This window comes from Sander lucioperca, chromosome 8 (genome assembly GCF_008315115.2).
Source record: "Sander lucioperca isolate FBNREF2018 chromosome 8, SLUC_FBN_1.2, whole genome shotgun sequence".
In the NCBI taxonomy this organism is placed as follows: Eukaryota; Metazoa; Chordata; class Actinopteri; order Perciformes; family Percidae; genus Sander; species Sander lucioperca.
The window spans coordinates 16377291-16396892 of record NC_050180.1 but is presented as its reverse complement, the minus strand read 5'-3'; the positions used below and the strand labels follow the sequence as shown (position 1 = coordinate 16396892).

Genomic DNA, 19602 nt, shown 5'->3' with positions numbered 1-19602 from the left:
CTTCTCACCGCTTTTCCGGCCTTGTTTTCGATGCAGCCCGCAGCATCGCAGGAGAACAAGCGGACAGAGAAAGACAGAGAATGTGTGTGTGTGTGTGTGTGTGTGTGTGTGTGTGTGTGGGGTGCTCTATCCCCCCTATACGCGGCTTTCCCTTTTTTTCCCTCCCTTCTCCACAGCTCCGTTTTCCGCTGATACCCAAGCGCCATCATGTGGAAAAGGATGGCACTTAGTGATGTCATAAAGTAAAACAGCCTCGGGAAGTTCAGAGGATGTTCTTAAAAAATGTTGGATGTTCTTACTTTTTTCTTCTTCTATTATGATTAAATATATTATAAAAATTATTATTATATTATTATTATATTTAAAAAAAATTAACTGTTGCAAACAAATAATTCAAAAATAAATAAATATGCCTAGGCCTATATTTGATACGATGAGATTAAACATAATGGCATAACGAAAACCACAGATAAGAGAATGCAAAATCAATTTATCTAAAGTAAAAAGTGACATTTGTTTTGGCCTGAAACTTTGTCAAAAGTAGGCTATCTATTTTATTTTGGTAAAAGAAAAATGTGGTTCCTATGTCTTCACACAGGCTGCAGAAGGCGTTGCTTTGTCTTCACTTCTTGTTGGCAGAACTGACTGTTTTCTCTGATACTGTGACTCAGTATCAGTTTGTATGCGTATGTAGGCCTACACAGTCTGTATTATGGTGTCAATCTGTCTTTCTCAGTCTTTTAGGTTGCACATGGTAACCAAGATAATTCGCCACAACATCTATTGCACGACAGTCCGTCCTTGAAAAGGGATCCCTCCTTGAGGTTTCTTCCTGTTTTCCCCGTCTTGTCCAGGATAGAGGGTGTCATATGATGTGCAGATTATGTATTATTTGGCTGGTCATCATTGTGCAAGAGCTGCTCAGTTATTTAGCTCTTTCATGAATCCTATATCATTTATAGCATCAATTGTTTGTTGTGTTTCTGTTGACTTTGTGAATGTTCTTCTCTTACAAGCATTTAAACTGGGAGTTTGCTACTGTATAATAGCGGTGGTTTAATTGTTAGTTAGTTTGTTAGTTTGATTAAAGTATGTATATTATCTTCCTTTGTCAATCAAAGACAAGTTGAAATTGTCTGTAGACCTTATTTTTTTTAGTCCTAAATATTTATAATTATAGTTAGGGCAAATTGGCTATATCAACAACTCAAAGTGACTTTTGTTTCAAAAGGGAATCTTCATTTGAATTTTTGTCTCCTGCATTGAGCAGAGGGAAATCAAGCCCAAGCATATTGGCCTCGCTGTATGTGGTGCTCTGTTACCTGACAACTCGTATGCAAACCTAGCAGTCTATTTCTTAAGTCCCATGTTGTTATTATCCCACACCAAACTGATAAAGAGTACACCAACACATATGTTTATCCACACTTAGCCTACTCTTAACATGACTTAACTTTTAACCCAACCTCTTCTAACACTAATCCTGCAGCTAAAAATATAATTTGTCCAGATTAATGTGTGGGATCAGCCCAGTAACTTATTTTTTACATTCTCACATTGATAAAACAGTTAATAAATCAGTAAAATATATTGTTCAAATTACAAAAAAAGACTAATACATCAGCTCTTTGTAGTAGTCTCATAATTTAGTAGGGGACTAAACTAGGAGAACACTTGAAGTGACCAATACCAGTGTAGATTAGATAAATACATATAATACAACACCTGTTTAACTCTCCGTTTAAAATGTACAGAGCTGTCTCCATCATAGCAAAATGAGCAAACGCTAAACACAATTGTTATTCTGTATATTTATTGATAATAAGACCACTGATGGTGACTTAGTCAATAGTAGACAGCATGGTGCAATTCTTTTTGAGTGTCTGGTGACCCCATGTGTAAGCAGGATGATATTACAATTTAGTATTTACAGGACAACATCAGTTTGGGGAAGGAAAAAATACATTTCAGTGTTGGAAAACATACATTCACTAAATAAATGTTCAGCTTTAAAAGCAAAAAGGTTTGAAAAGCCACAACCAAACACAGACCAAAATTGAATATAACATGATCCACAAAATCTAGACTCTCTCACGCATGCGCACACACGCAGACAGACACACACACACACACACACACACACACACACACACACACAGAAAATACACACTCAAGGTTAAGGACACAGTCAAATAAAGACACACAAAAACCCCACACACTCACACTGAAAGAGAGAGAGAAAATCACTTGGTAAAACAGTAAACTTAATGCCAACCAAACCATAATAAATATACAGCTAAATTGAAACATCTACATGTGCATGTTATTTTCAACAAAACGTTGGCCACAATTATTTTTCCAGTGCGAGTCCTATAAACTATAACAAATACAGATTAACAGCACAAGGTGCGGAATCAAAACTGTGACACAACATTTTTTTACCGATTAGCTTATTAGAATGAGAACCATTACATTATATAAATTACATTTCCCATAAATATCTACAAGTGATGATGAGGGTGATGATGGCATGTTGATGCACTACATAGAATACTGTAAATACTAGATGAACACTGTTGGAGTCCTGCGTATCTCTCACATCGACTTCTGTCACTGTCAACACCCAGCTGGCATTATATTCCAGGAGAAAACAATTGATATGATTTGATATCACCCTAACAGACTGAAATCTGTGTTTCACTGACCCCTTCTGGTTGAAAAGCTTGTTATTAACACCCAGAGTCCTTGTTTTGTTGCACCTGTAACCATGCCCAACAGTGATGTCAGGTACACCTGTACATCACTGCAACAAGGTGAGAACTTTAACCATTGGAGATCGACAAAAACAAGATTCTCAGCTGTTGCTTTTTAAAACTTAATCTTAATTTTTTATTTAGTCAGTTACTTTTTCATAAACCAGAAAGACAAGTACTGAAACCATAACTGAAACATTACTACGGTGTCAGTATGCTTAAAATGACGTGCTTGTTGGATCATCAAGCAGCACACTTAGTCACATAGAAGAATCTGTCCAATTTCATCTAACAACGGGTGTAACATTATGAATGCCTTTGAGAAGAGAGACTGTGAGCTGTTGTCCCTATTTGTATGATTCATTGCATCTTATCCCTTTCTAAGTTTTTCATCTTGCCTTCAAGTGTGGCCGTTCCAAACAGCTATAAACACTTCTGCCTTTAGACGACACCTCATAGGAACTACGTGGTTTGAAGCATGCAAAATTCAGTTAAAGTTTGTATTGAGTGTTAGGCTTGATTTAGAGCCTGAAATGGCAGGGTCACACCAGCATTTGAACCTGGATTTTGTGGTGAAATAATGGCAAATTATATTAAATGAAATCTAGACCAAATTAGACAAAGTAAATCTGCATTGAGTTTAATGTTGCTGAGCTATGACAAGCTAATTTGCGCTGTTGACCAATAACAAGTCATCTTGACAGATGTATTACCAGAACTGACCTTTAGGGGAACAAGTGAGTGCCAACACTGAGGAAGTTATTGTAGCATTTTAGCTGTGTGTTGCATGATCCATCTTTATTTACCCTTCTCTGTCAGAGTATAAACTTCTCCATGAAATGGGCTCGCAAACAGTTATGAGACAGGAGTCGATGGTACAACTCCGTCTTTTGAATAAACGGTTTGAACTTATCATGTCTTTAGAGTCAGAGATACTGTAACATTACTTTCTGGTGTGACCCGACCTTCAGTCTATATTTTAACAGATTTGTGTCTCAACTGACATTATGTGTTTGTTTTTCTTGAGGAATAAAAAATCTCCAACAAGAGATTAAGTTACATTAAGTATCATAAGTGTATGTAGGAGCTGTAAATTAGTGCAAAGTTGAGCGTTATTTTAAGTTACTGAGGGTGTTTGACAGTTCATTCAGAATCTGTATTCTTGTGTATTTATCCCATTAATTGATATTGAATTATAATTTTAACACATAATGTACATCATAATCTGCTTTTGGGATAAAATATCCAGTCAAAGAAATAGCGTGCCTCGTTTACAGGTAAAAATGCACTAATACAATCCTTCCTTTTCTCTCCTTTGTCAGTTTCCTTATTTTTCATATAAACTTAAACTATCCACCTCAGTACACAAGATCAGTTAAAAAAATGTCACAACCATAGGAATATACAATGGTGAGCAATAGCAAAGTCAAATGCAAAACTAAACCTATCTATTACATTTTTCAAAACTTTCAAGCTTTAGTAACGTCATTCTGTACAAAGATGTGCAGTGGTCTTCTGATGACGGTCGGTGGAGCATGCTGCAGCCAACAGAGAAGCCAAGTTTCACCCAAACGCCTATCTGAGACCAACACCGCCGTCAACTCAAACAACTCTGGTCTACCTGCTTGTTGTAGGCTGTATTGATCCGAGATATGTGCTAATGAACTTATACATCAAGCAGCGGTGGGATGTGTGGTATAGAACGCTTTGATGCAACAGCAGTGAGTTGAGGAATGGTGCTTTACAGTAAGATACATTAAGATATTACATGAAGATCACAGGAAGAGAGACGGAGGGAGGTCAATTCCAATTCAGACGTGTGATAGTGTTTTGGGAATTTACTCTCGTCATGTGTCAAGGCTCTTTGTCTCTTCTTCTCCTTAAAAGACAAAATCACAACAGAAAGAAAGAGTTACTTGTGTATTAAAGGTCCAATATATAATATATTTACTGTATTAAATCAAAAAACTACCACAATATGTCACCAGGCAGATATTAAGGAAACATACTAAGTTGAAATACTATCTTCTCTGACAACAATGCTAAAGCCAGTATTTTGTTCTTTGAAATTTCCTTTCCGGGATGGAATGTCAGTTTTTATTTTGGCCTCTGTGTTGTTGTCAACTGCCCATTTTGACACCCGGGTTGCCAGACATGAAACGCAAACACGCAAAAACAACATGCTGCAGCCGTGGATTGACGGAGAAAGATTCATTCTACCCGAACTGAAAAGAACTCTGCATCTTTCTAAACAGTTGCATGACCAGAGATGTGGTAAAACACAGGTAAATATTGGAGATGCATTTAAAAGATGGAGACAGCTTACAGCCCAAAAGGACGCAGAGTTGACTAATTTTCTCCTGAACAGGTAAGCGCTGAGTTTTAAGCTAATTTATCACGGTTAACGTTACTCGTAGCCGGGATGGGCAATTTCATTAATTTCAACATTTGTGTGCTTGCAATAAATAATATACAGTACTCGAGTGAGTTACTCGCAAAAAATTGAGACACAGCCGGTGAAGTGATCCTGACTGGTGCAGGCTAACACCGCTATGCTAACACGCTAACTGCTACCATTACCAGAGGACCAGGCAAGCTGTTTACAACCACTTTGCCAGACATAATACAGAAACCGCAAGTTGGACTTCCTCATAATGGAAACATGCAGTTTAACTTTGGCATAACAACCGTGTAGCCTGAATTGTTGAATTGGGACACACGTTACGTTATGGAATATTCTTGTGGCTAGCGTTACTATCGCCAGCTTCACGGTTATGATATGTTGGACAGTAAGATGATTCCCACTTTGTTACAAACTGAATTGCGACCATAATGTGTAATGTACAGTGTATAGACAAACAGTGTAGAAAGGCTATATGTTTATTTCATGTTTTACATAACGGGGCCTGGAAAGTAATAGAAACGAAAATCTCCCCCCTGCCTAAATTCTTTCCCCGCTTCTGTTCAGAGGCCGTAGCCAACAAATAGTGACTGTGATCTGGGTACAGACAACCGCGAGGTCGCTGTCTTTTTAGCGGTTGTTGTTGTTATGTTTGGCCGAGAAAGGGTGGCTGTCAGCCGTGTACAGAGCTCCGCGAGAGCATGGGCTTTCATGGCCGTCAACATAGCAGCATCTAGCTACTCCGCTGCACTGTGAAGTAATGTCTGGTAATGCGAGACTAGCATCTAGCTAACATTGACATTGTGGGACATTGTGTTCAGCGTTCTCCACCTGGCAACACCCGTGAACTTCGAGCCTGGGGAGGAGGGGCCGGGGGAGACAACTCTCTCCGGTATTTTGAATTTGGTCTGCATTAACCATTTTAAACGCTAGCTGTCAGCATGACATATTGTACCTTTAATTAAACCAGAATTAATTAATTTTAAGGCCACTTGGGAGCAGCAAAAACACTACCACTACTACTACTACTATCACCTTAGAAAACTGTGCTGAAAGGCTAAAAACTCTAGCCTGGGAAAACCATGATGAAGAGCCCATTCAAGCCCATTTCCAATTTTTCCAAATCGAGGCACCGCTGAGGCAGGCTTTACACGATGATGATAGCGCAGCGACAGCAAGCAGCTTTTTGTTTACATTCAACATCGAAGCGCAGCAACCCGTTGATGCCGCTGTCGCTGCTACGTCACCTGGATCGTTGGTCTGATTGGTTGAAGAACTATCCAATTGCACCCAGAGGCATTTGAGCAGCGTCTGTTGGTGACGCCCCTTTGGAAATGAGCTGTGAATGAACGTTCCCCAGACCCACTCTCAGTTACAACTGAGAAGGGTCTGGTGTCAACCAGGCTATACAAACTGTAGAGTAACACCTTTTACATTATCTTAGCAATTGTATTCATAAATATAACAAATATTGATTATTGCAGCTGTTACTCTAAATGTGTGTGTGTGTGTGTGTGTGTGTGTATGTGTGTGTGTTGTGCATATATTTAAATGTCTCACCTGCCACGTCACATCAGCTAAACCATCTCATACTGATTGGCTGTGATGATCCTGGACAGACAGCAGGCCAGCAACATGCCAATCAGCTGAAAGATAGACAGAGAAGGCTTTTGGTTTATTTCATGTTTGGGATTCAAAAATATACGCATTAACATTTTCTCAAAATGAAGACATAATTTCCTTTGACTACTTCGCATTCCTGTTGTAAGAATGATGGTGCTACTAGTATCTCTTTCCTCCCTCTAGCATTGTTATTTGGTATTTCATATCACTGTTACGGTCCGTGTAGGTCCGTGTACTTGGTGGCCAACGGATTTTCGTTTTGAAAGGAAAAAAACAAAAACGAAAAACGGCCAGTTTCCCAATTACCATTAGTAAATAGGAAAACAAAAAAACGGAAAACAACCCATTATTCGTTTTTTGTTTTGATATTAAAAAACGGAAAACGAAAAACAATCTCGTTATCCGATTGTCTTTGATGTATTTGTAGATGGAACTCGGAAATTAAAATACATGTGTATAAGTCGTATTCCTTAATTTTGCATTGGTATTTTTTTCGTGACCCGGAAGTTACTCCCGCCACGCCAAGACCCGCCCTTCAATAGCATTTATTGGCCAGTACCGCCTGTAAGATCCGTTCTGTGCATGCGCATAATTACGTAGTAGAAAACTAACAATGTCCCTGTGCGATTTGTAACTGTTGGTACACGATCCGTTCTGCCTGCACGATAGACTGTATATAAGTAACATGTGTCAACACTTTACGACCAAACATTACAACTTCTTTATTAAATCTTTATTATACAATAGTCATAGCTACAAACATTCGAAACTTGTCACTGATCCAAAACCGTGTAGCGACATCGTTGTTGTGTTGTTTACGTTAATGTTTTTACCTAATACTTCGTCTTGACTAATAACCATAGACTGTCTATTATTAATGCGATGAAGTGTAAACGTACATAAGTGTCCTTTTGAAGATGGGATGACAGCTCTCCTAGCCACCACTGCTGTATACCACTATGCTAACGGCAGTAAACACTATAGTAGCTACATGCTAACGGTCATCTTAGCTGGCAATGTTGTTAAATTCTCCCCAATTCCGGGACACATTCCTGCTGAAACATGTCCGATTGTGTAGTGTTTGGTCTGCGATTTTTGACGTTAGAAAGTGCTGCTTCGTTCCACTACAATCTAACGTTAGCATACTCATAGCTAACTATTGTAGCTGCATGCTAACGCGACATAGCGGAGCATATATAGCTAGCTATGTACGTATGTAGCAGGACTTTGTACCGTAAAAATCACCAATAAAGGCTTCTAAACCAAATACTAAACAAATACAAATACAGTAAAGTGACCGGAATTAGGGGTGAAATGTCCAGCATTGAGCTACATAATAGTTTGCTAGGAGTTAGCTGGTCTCTCACAGAGATCTCATTTGTAGCCCTGTTTTTACCTGATACTTTCATAAAAGTACAAACACATGAAGTGAGAGGTATACACATGCTTAAACTTTATTTAAAACATGGTTAACCTGAAGCAGGACGGAGTCATGACTTAAAACACCAAAGCAAGGCTTCTAGCTCAGGCTAGCTAGCGTTAGCAAATTACCTTCAAAGTTGCAAAGAAATGACGAAATGTAAAATTTGAAGCCTTTATTTAATTTGCTACATGGTGTTGTACTGGATGGCCAGACGACGCTCCGTATATCATTAGCAGATACTTTAGGCAACTCCAGCAAACACCTTGTAAACTTCATCTTTGCCATCATAACGGTCTACTATCACTGTCTAATGTTTTCTTCCGGTAACCGGGAATGTCCAAACATCCTTAACGCCAATGCATGCATAGAGCTGTGAAGTTTGCCGGTGTTCGCGCAAGCGTAGAACTGATCAGGCAGTGCACAGAACGGATTTTACAGGCGGTACGGATCGGGTACTGACAAAGGAATAAGATTTATACACACATTTTAATTTCCGAGTTCCATCTACAAATACATCAAAGAAAATCGGATAACGAGATTGTTTTTCGTTTTCCGTTTTTTAATATCAAAACAAAAAACGAATAATGGGTTGTTTTCCGTTTTTTGTTTTCCTATTTACTAATGGTAATTGGGAAACTGGCCGTTTTTCGTTTTTGTTTTTTTCCTTTCAAAACGAAAATCCGTTGGCCACCAAGTACACGGACCTGTTACGCTGATGATATCCAGTTCTATGTCTCTTTTAAGCCTGAGACTGACAAACTGACTGTTTGGTACAATTGTCTGACTTCAAATTAAGGACCAAAAGAACAACTTTTTACAGTTCACTGCAGATAAGACAGAGGTCCTTATCATTTTCCCTATTTGTATCATTCACTGCATCTTATCCCTTTCTAAGTTTTTCATCTTGCCTTCAAGTGTGGCCGTATCAAACAGCTATAAACACTTCTGCCTTTAGACGACACCTCATAGGAACTACGTGGTTTGAAGCATGCAAAATTCAGTTTATTGAGTGTTAGGCTTGATTTAGAGCCTGAAATGGCAGGGTGACACCAGCATTTGAACCTGGATTTTGTGGCGAAATAATGGTGAATTATATTAAATGAAATCTAGACTAAATTAGACAAAGTAAATCTGCATTGAGTTCAATTTTGCTGAGCTTTGACAAGCTAATTTAATTTATCGTTGCTTCAGATAACACATTTGCTCATTGTTTGGGGTCCCTTTCTTCAACTGTAGTCTAATCTCAGAAATCTCAGTGTTACATTTGATCATGCTATGGATTTTGATCAACATATGAAATCATTGACCTGCAAATGTTTCTTCCAAGAAAGAAGAAACATTTTAAGAAACAGTGCCAAACTCAGGTCTGTTGTCTCACAATTTGAGCTAGAGATGATCATTCACGCTTTTGTATAATCCTGGGCAGTCTGCAATTCCCTTTTCACCTGTCTAAGCAAGTTGTCCCTGGACTGTCTACAACTGGTTAAGAAGTCCTGCTGGTCCTGGTCAACAGCCTTGCAGCAGCATTCTTAACCAGTTGTAGACGGTCCAGGGACAACTTGCTGAGACAGGTGAAAAGGGAATTGCAGACTGAATTTTGCATGCTTCAAACCACGTAGTTCCTATGAGGTGTCGTCTAAAGGCAGAAGTGTTTATAGCTGTTTGATACGGCCACACTTGAAGGCAAGATGAAAAACTTAGAAAGGGATAAGATGCAGTGAATGATACAAATAGGGAAAATGATAAGGACCTCCGTCTTATCTGCAGTGACTCACATCATTCCCATCTTATCCTCTTTACATTGGCTTCAAGTATCAAGTTCAGGATTCATTTAATGTTTCTTGTTCTGACATATAGAGCCTTGCAAGGTCAGGCACCTGTGTGCATCTCTGACCCTCTTCATCCTTATAATACCAGTAGGTCACTTAGGTCTTCTGACCAGGGCTTACTGGTTGTCCGTCACGCTCGACTAAAACCAAAAGGTGACTGTGCCTTTGGAGTGATGGCTCTGACACTGTGGAACGCCCTTCCTATTGTTATACGTTCCGGGTCTCTGTTGACACTTTTAAAAAGCAGCTATAAAATATAATATAATATATATATATATATATATATATATATATATAATTATTTTTATTTTATTCATTTTTTAAATTCTTGTTCTTTTTGGTCTTATTTTCAACACTTTCACCCATATGAAGCACTTTGTGACATGTTCTGTAAAAGGTGCTATATTAAAAGAACTTGTTTGATTTGTTGAGAAGAACAATCATTTTATACAATTAATAAATATTATTTTTATTTTACTCATTTTTTAACTTCTTGTTCTGTTTGTTGTTTTTTGTCTTATTTTCAACACTTTTACCCGTATGAAGCACTTTGTGACATGTTCTGTAAAAAGTACTGTATAAAAAAACATTATTATTGTTGTACATGTATTTGTTGAGAAGAACAAAAAAAAGCATATGAGCCTGTGCATTTTGACTAGAGTTGAATTTCAAAAAAGGAACTATTGTTGTCTATTTCTGGCAATTTAGACAGGTACTTGTTTCATGCAATTGGCCTTTTTTAGCAGCAGAGGTTTTGATCGGTCATAGTTATAAAAACGCAGGTGTTACTAATAACATTAACGATGGCTTTGTTTTGTTCAAAAGTGCAAGTAAGCCATGACAGTGTGACAGTGAGCCAGCACTAGGACCCTGAAACTAAAGCAGCTAAATGGAATTCAGCCATCATTAATTTTATTTTTTAAACTTGTGCTTTTCCTTCAGGTCAAAATTTCTTTCACAAAAAAGGCAATTTAAATAATATCTCTTCTTTTTTTTCTATAAAGCAATCCATCAGATTTCCTGTAGCGCCAAAGCTGACAGCACACAATGTTAAAGGGATTAGAAGATGTGTCTGTTCATCTTATTAGCAATTGTCTGGCTTGTTTTCAGTAATCATGTCTCTATATTGTTAATAATTTAATGCTAAAAAACATCAACATAAACTTTTCTTACCTGTGAGAAGGCAATCCCAAACGTCACTCCTGCAATAATGGCCATGTTGGTCTCCATGAATGAAGTGACCCGCTCGTAGCAGCCCTGAAACACAGGGGGCATGTTAGTTTGCAGAGGAAGGTACAGGGACGTGTTATATGGTATATGTGCAAATTAGGGGCAAGATGAATATCTGGGAGACTATCTGAGGCAGTTGTTAGTGTATGGAGAAGGGAGATGGTTTAAAAGGTTTTTAAAAGGTGAATGAGTTCCTTCTGTCAGATGTAAATACAGTTATGTTCTGAATGGTGAGATTCATAAACTACATAAAGTACATAGCAGAAAATACAATGGCATACTGACCTGGTGGTAGACCTTGTTCAAGGCTAGAGTTGCATTGCGGAGGTCTTCTGGTTTGCAGTCAGAGGAGTTAAAGCAGCAGCTGGCAGGAATGCCGTTGGATGGGTAATACACACTGCCAAACCAACTAGTGTAGTTATACACTCCACAGCAACGCAGCTTGAAATGCACAGAAAAAGAGAGAGCATAGAAATTTAAATGAGGAAATGAGGATTAAAAGAGAAGGCTGGTAGTATTTTTATATGTTTTTTTAAAGAATAAATACATTTTAGTTTTTGGTCTTCATGAGATTTGTTGACAATAAGAAAAATATTTGCTATCCTTTAGAAAAATCGAACCTTTAGTGTTCAGGGTTGTTTTTTGGTGTGCTGCTGATGCATGTATTAACTGTTTCACCTTGATGATTTTGTGTCACGGGGGACTTACCGTATGCTGCAAGTAATCAACAGCACGGCTCGCCTCATCCTCAGCGTTGTAATTCAGAACGGCGTCAGTGTATGTCCTGTGAAAGGTTCCCTTTATCTGCAGAATGCAAACACATACGCACAGAATCCCACACATTAACAGCATAAGAGTGCTTTACACAGCTTTAGTGTGAGACTTGTTGTCACGTGGTGTGTTGCATGCATGCTGACCTCATGGCGAAACACAAATCCAGAGATCCCAGCCACTAACTCAGCGAGGAAGACGAGCGACAGAAACATGGCATACTACAGAGAGAGGAGAAGGAAGAGGGAGATTTGCATAGTTTGCATGAAAACCCTCTGCCTTAGTGCATCATTTGCCTGTGCTCTCTCACACACACACGCACACACACACACACACACACACACACACACACACACACACACACACACACACACACACCCACACACACACACACACACACACACACACACACACACACACACACACACACACACACAATTAACTGTAACAAGAACAAGTGCCCTGTAGCATCTATTGGATTTCTGATCCCTCTCCACAGGATAGAGGTCAACCATTATTCCCTTTATAATGTGGCTTGAGGCTAATTAAGCAGCATCTCGCCAAGCAACAATGCACCTCACCCTTCCCCCTACAGCCTCTCACCAGCTTCAGCATCCATGGGCTTCCTCTGCAGGTGGCAAAGCATCCAAACAGGCCAAAAACGATGATGACGGTCCCGGTTCCGATGAGGACGTACGGAGAGTTGGTGGAGTTGTCGGCTATCAGAGAGATGTACGGGCCCAGCATCACCTTCCCCCATATTCCCACTGCCAGCAGGATGGCTCCTGTTATCTAGAGGGCGGGAGTTGGAGAGATGGATGTAACAAGAATGAAAGCAGGGAACAGGCCTTTATCTCTGCACTTCTGCGAGATTACAATAGCTGTGTTTTAGCAGCTGTGGCGAGGGGGAGGAGAAGAAAGTGGATCAAGGTGGAACAAAAAAGCAGAGCAATTACAGTAAGGAGGAGGAGACGGCAGACAGGAGACACAAATGTATCTGCCGTTTGGGATAGCAATCACCTGCTATCCCCTTTATGAATATGCCTGCACAAACACACAGACAGAAGAGAGAGAGAAAAAAAAGGGGGCATATCAAAGAAGCTCTTTGATCAGAGGCGAAACGCTTCCTCCTGTTGCGCCTATCTTAGCATTTCAAATGAAGGCTGCGGATAAAAGAGGGTGTTGTACGAGGCAGCTGAAGCGGCATGTGTCTCAGCTGGGTATGTCTTACTGACATTGGAAAGAGAGCGGGGTGTGGAACGGCTGCTGATGATCTGACTCTAGCGAGGGCCAACTCATCATCCTAACCTCCCTCCTTTCCAAGAGGAGGCTGTTCGCCGTCCTGCTGGCAGCCCTTCTGACTAGAGAGGGAGCCGTCTGTACAAAATGTCTCTGTGCACCCTGGAACCTCGAAAACTGATGACAAGAATGCTCTCAGCTCTTAGCAGAAAATGAGCCAGTATGACTGAAACAGCAATGACTCCATCAGTTTTGCTCTTTGAATAAATGTTCCCTCTTAACAATTAGTCTACAATGTCCTGAGGCTTAATGTCACGTTAGGAAAAAATGACAATAATGTATGATTAACAACAATACAAAAAAAACAACACATTATATACTGTATTTGTATAAACTTAGGCTGCCATGCCTCGTTTAAGCTCTGACTATAGCTTACTGTAAACAGGTCTCTGCAGATTAATGACTGTGTTAACAACATTTGCACTTTGCCCCATTGGCAGAGAGTGCACATAATGACTGGGCAAAGGTTTCTGACCATGACAAATCACCAGTCTGTCCTTTGCTGTATTGTTCTGGATTTGGTCGTGTTTAACCACAGGCATAAGTAGCCTTTTAGACTTTACCACAGTGAGAGAGGTTTGAGAATTACTACTACTAGCTGTGTAAATTGATTATGCAAACATCCACACATGAATTTCCATATCAACACTAAGACACACAAGGACGATGAGTTTCAGCTGAGGGTGAAATGATAAAAAGGGTTACCTTGAGAAAAAACACACATAAACACTGGCAGCTCCTGAGGAAACCATAAGCTAAAAGTAACTATGTTTTGAAATTACATTACATGGGTTTAAGGCCGCAACTAACGATTATTTTTAGTATTGATTAATCTTTTTTATGTCTTGAAATTATGTATTTATAACATAAACATGTAGCTGTGGTTTCTATTACGTAAGCAAAACCTGTAAACACGGGTATTATTGACGAGCTGTGGGCAGTTAGATGCGAGGTAGATAAATCCATAGTGGCACGACATTTGATAGAGCTAAACCACATAGTGAGAACTAAAAGTAGAGTAGTTTTTTTTGGGATTATTTTTGGCCTTTATTTTTTAACATGACAGCTTAGACACGAAAGAGGAGAGAGAGGGGGAATGACATGCAGCAAAGGGCCGCAGGTCGGAACTGAACCCGCGGCCGCTGCGTTGAGGACCGAGCCTCTGTATATGGATGCACACTCTACCATGTGAGCTACCCAGGGACCCGAGTAGAGTAGATTTTCTATTTAAAATTGTCTCAAGAGTTGTCTGTTTGTTTTTGTAATCTCTTTATCTGAATCCTCATCCTGTTGTTCCCTCTACTACTGTAGCTGCTGTGTACACGGATTACATTTTCTATGTGTCTTTTGTTTGTTCAGCAGTGTAAAAACTCTACGCACTAGTGCTGTAGCTATTAGTGAGGCTCTAGTCTATATCCATGACGTTCCACTTCCAGGATTGTTCTGTTGCCGCTGGAAATTCTGCCAAATTTCTTTCTCTTCTCTGCCGGATGTCCGTTACCTTACGCTTTCTTTGTGTTGGAATTCTACACTCTGTTTGATTTATGACTATCTGTCCAATCTGAGTTTTCTGTTGCACGACTAAAACCACCTTTGAACGTACACACGTTCCACCAAAACAAGTTCTTTCCTGAGGCTATTTTGCAGAAGCACCGTGGCTCTGCCTGGTGCTTAGCGCCGCCCATGACGATTGTGATTGGTTTAAAGAAATGCCAATAAACCAGAGCACGTTTTTCTTCCATCCCAGGATGCTGTGTGGACTAGCCAGACCATCATCCGCTGTGAAGGAAGGTCTGGCAAAGCAAGACTAGTGAGGCTCTGTCTACTGATTACAAATGCTAGAGTCCAAGCATACTTACTAAAAGAAATTATCTTAAAAAATATTAAATGAAATATGGTAACAACGTGGTAAACATGGTCAAAGACTAAGGTACTCTCCTGGCTCCACAGGTTCATCTAAACCGACAAGCACAGATGCAATTTGCTTAACTTTGTGGCCACTTGGTGGCAGCAGTAAAACAGCAATATTAGCATTGACTTGGAGTCGTGTTTCTGGTCACCTGATATAAGTCCAATTTTCACTTTCTTCTAGCTCTGTTTTGGTCTCAACCAACTCCTGAGGGAAATATCTGGCTCTTTAGCTACTAAATGCTCCACTACTATTGAAAACATTGATTAGTGCTGCTTTAACTAGTCAGATTAGTCAGGGACTATCTTAGGTTGTTCTTGGCCTTTATTACATATTTTACAAGGGCAATATAGACCTACTTATCCTTAGCAAATTCAATTATACAAAATATTAATTTAAAAATATTCCTCCAATGAATAAACACATTTAATAGTGAAACTGAACAACTTTGTTTGAAAGGGCTGCACCTTTAGTTGTTATTGTAAGTTTCTTTAGACTAGGGATGAGAGGCATGGATGAAATTATCTATCACAGCACATTAATTGTATTTTTTGTATCCCAATATGTATATATTGTGACAAGGTAAGATTTTATTGACAAATTGTTAATGGATAACAAATAAAGACAGGAATGTCTGTTTATGGCTAATGCAGTAAATTAAATACCTGACAAATAAAGGTACTTTTTAAAGGTACAATTTGCTAATACAGTGGTTCTCAAGCTGAGGCTTGGAGCCCCCAAGCAATCGTAAAATAAATCTGAGGGGTCAAAAAAATGAAAAACAGAGAAGCAACAACAACAACTCAATTTCTGCTACACAAAATGTTAATTTTTCTGACTTTTTACTAATCTTTGCTTTTTGCTTGTGAATTACTGGTTAGTTTTACATCTTCATGCCACTAAAAAGTATTAATATAACACAATTTGAAAATTTGATTGAACAGGCCACCATGCATAGACACCATTATGTAGACATTTTATTGCAACCTGTGACGAGAGGTTGGCCTAAGACGCAGAGATATTAAAGGGATGGATATTGAGGTATTTAAATGGTACGTCAAAATCTCTGACGATAGACTAATCTATATCGGTATTGTCATATCGCCCAACCATACTTTGGACCAAAGTGTCTGCCAAATGAATGTAATGTAAAGTAATCAGTTGAGCGTTTTGTCTATAAAACGTCAGAAAATTAAAGTAGTAAAGTGTTCATTTTGAAGCCAACGAGGAAATGAAGTCCAAGGAGTAGGGGCAAGTCATCTAGACTTCATGTGTGCTGCTGAATCCCAAACAGCTTCAGGCCTCCTTTCTCCTCCCTGGAGCAGAGAACCCCCCACCCTCATGCATGTTTTGTTTGAAATTCAATGCTAGGCCGGCCGCGCTGAGAGTTTAAAACAGGTCACCCCTCTTCCCTCCTCCTCCTCCTCCTCCTCTTCTTCCTCCCCAGGCCTAATAAAGCAACAGAAGGTGCGATGACAAAATATGCTGGCGAGGACACCACACAGACTCTACCACCTGCTCTGCATATGACCGTCTAGTGTACAAAGTATGGCGACGTAGCTATTCACACTTAAGACATTATTCGCCACGACAAGCTGATGACAGTGAAACCATGGCCCGACATTAAAGGCAGCTCTCCCACTGCCAGCGAACCGCTCCATTGCTTCACCTCTCAGGGTTGAATGGAGCCACAGAGCTGTGAGACCCTTCTGCACTTTAGACATCTGAAACCTGATGCTGTAGATGTAAGGGAGCGCAAAGAGACACTCCAATCCTGACTAAATATAAAAGTGCATATCAGTGACACTGGCACATGTCTGCAATGCAGGGAGATACACAGCACAGCTCTGCTTTTTAAACCTTTGTAAACACAGAACTGAAAGGCTGATTTCAGCTTCTGTGTTTCCACCCAGACTTTCTTCTGCAATGTTAGGGGTTAGTTTAGGAAAGCAGAGAAGGTACTCTTCAGATTCTAAACACATTATGGACAGATAAATCTCTTTCACATGTTCTCTTATAAGATCATCCCACTCTGGCTATGCCTGATTGCTATCAGAAATCGGCCTATATCCCAGAATTACTGCATGGTCAAAACCGCACTAAATTAATCAACATGCTTGTCAGTCACACAGTATTGTGGTTATATGTTGTCTTACGTATTCATATTGTTGCTTGACCAAATGCTAGATCATATGTGAAGACTCAGCTGGTAGGCTAATCAAAAGGTAAACAAAGACATATCCAAAGCAGCCAAAATCAAACAGTGAATATGAAAATACTATTTCACGTCTCAAGTTAATCTCAAAAGTAATTTAACCCAAAATTGGAAGCAGATTTATTTGGTTTGAGAGAGGCTTTCTGAAGTGATCTGCTGGCTCAAATATTGAGGACACTTACTAAAAGGAGCCTTTATTACAGTGAAAATATGAGCAGAATCTATTCTTCAAATATTATTATTTATATAAGCTACTGCATGCTCAGCATTGTGAACACAGCATTTTTATGAATTTCAAATCAAGTAGTCCACACACACACACACACACACTGATAATTGCAAGATCCACAAAACATGTTGCCCGCTTTTTGTTCACATGGATGTTGTACACTAAAAAAACCCTAAAAATTACTGGGAGCTTTTCCTTTGTAGACAGAATATTAGAAACACTGGCAACTATTTTGATAATCATTTAAGACATTTATCAAGCATAAATGCTCACAATTGTATTGATCCAGCTTCTCTAATGTGAGGATTTGCTTCTTTGCCTTGTCTTACATTATAGTAAATTAAATATCATTGGGTTGTGGACAGTTGGTCAGAGAAAATTTGTAGACATCATTTTAGGCTTTAAGATCGTGAAAGGCATTTTTTAAGATTATTTTTAATCTAAAACCGAGAAAACCTTTGAAAGATCAATCAATAACACATATTGAATACAACACAACCACAAAGTACAACCTCAACATTTTGTGTCAGCAAACATACAACTACAATAGTAGTAGTCTCTTTGAAGTACTTGAGTATTTCTATGTTACTTAAATTTCTACTCCATTACATTTTGGAAGCCTATATTGTAGGTTACTATTTAGTCCTCTACATTTATCTGAAAAAGTGACGCTTACTCATTAATGTAGCAATAATTATAATCTAGTGATATAAATATTCTTCGGAAATGGGCATAATGAGTACTTTTACTTAAGTATACATATGTTGATGCTAATATAGCCTACTTTTACCTAAGTAAGATTTTGAATGCAGGACTTTTACTTTTAACAGAGTATTGTATTTTATTTTTACACTGTGGTATTGCTACTCTCGAGCAGCTACAACATAAAAATGCTGCTTACATCTAAATAATCATCAAATATAATATGTACTCACAGAGATCATTATGCTGCAAAAAAGGTACTTTTGCTTTTGCTGATAACACTAACTAATAATACTACTTTTACTTAAGTAAGATTTTGAATGCAGGACTTTCATTTGTAATGGAGTATTTTTACACTGTGGTATTGCTATTTTTACTTAAGTAAAACACCTGAGTAGGCTACTTCTTTCATCACCGTTCAAGTGTTTCTGTTTTTCTGGACACTCAGTTTAAGGCACTTTTAAGCATTTTCTATAGTGTTCGAATCAATAGGTGTGCTGGGGTATTGGCATTGTATATGTACGGGAGTATATATAAGGGTGCAAGGTCCCTTTAAGAATTTATAGCAACGATCCCAAAATGTAACGTTACATTATGTGGTGAGAAAATTGGCTTAAAACGGGCCGTATCAAACAGACTAGGCCTTTAACGTCAGAAAGAGTTAAATCGTTGCGGTGATGTTCCCATCCTTTTCCTCTTCTGTTGACGGACAACAACCATGATGCTATGTGTGCTATGTAGTCACACCACTGACCGCACGGCAGCCATACATATGTGTAACTTTAAGCTTTACACAATTAATAGAATATAAGACGATAGAATCCACATTTTAAGCGTTAAATTAAGAATGCGATTTTTATTTAGCGTTATAGTCACACAACAGCATGATTCCGTCGATGATGCTGCCACTGTCCACCCCTTCATCACGCACAACAATAAAAAAACACATTATGGTGCAATATAAAAAAACAGAAACCGAAAGGATACGTACCCAAAACACGAAGGAGTATACGATGAGGAGGGTTTTAAGGCAGGTGATGACCGGTTTAGTCTCCATTCTGGAACGTACGTTAGAGCCACTGTGCGATAATAACGGGAGAAAAAACGTCTCTGCGAACTGTCGCGTTGCAACCGTGCGCTGATGCAGCCACACAGCGCGTCACTGGAGACACGCACCACTCAGCCAGAGCGTTACATTATCATAAATTTATGTCGTAT

General features: G+C 39.1%; 1 protein-coding gene and 1 long non-coding RNA gene across 2 annotated transcripts in view; one reads left to right on the top strand and one right to left on the bottom strand.

Moving 5' to 3' along the window:
- The window catches only part of LOC116044975, an 18652-nt gene extending 8590 nt beyond the window's left edge, over positions 1-10062 (top strand). Inside the window, exon 3 of the long non-coding RNA XR_004103830.2 lies at positions 9790-10062. This is a non-coding gene — a long non-coding RNA (uncharacterized LOC116044975). The remainder of the gene's footprint in view (positions 1-9789) is intronic.
- On the bottom strand, positions 1797-19602 carry tspan7b (tetraspanin 7b). The gene is made up of 8 exons (XM_031292346.2): positions 19376-19602; positions 12634-12822; positions 12177-12251; positions 11968-12063; positions 11545-11700; positions 11203-11286; positions 6715-6800; positions 1797-4632 (listed from the first exon to the last, which is right to left on the bottom strand). The coding sequence occupies exons 1-7, from the start codon at positions 19439-19441 to the stop codon at positions 6732-6734; spliced, it is 735 nt and encodes a 244-aa protein (XP_031148206.1). The 5' UTR covers positions 19442-19602; the 3' UTR covers positions 1797-4632; positions 6715-6731.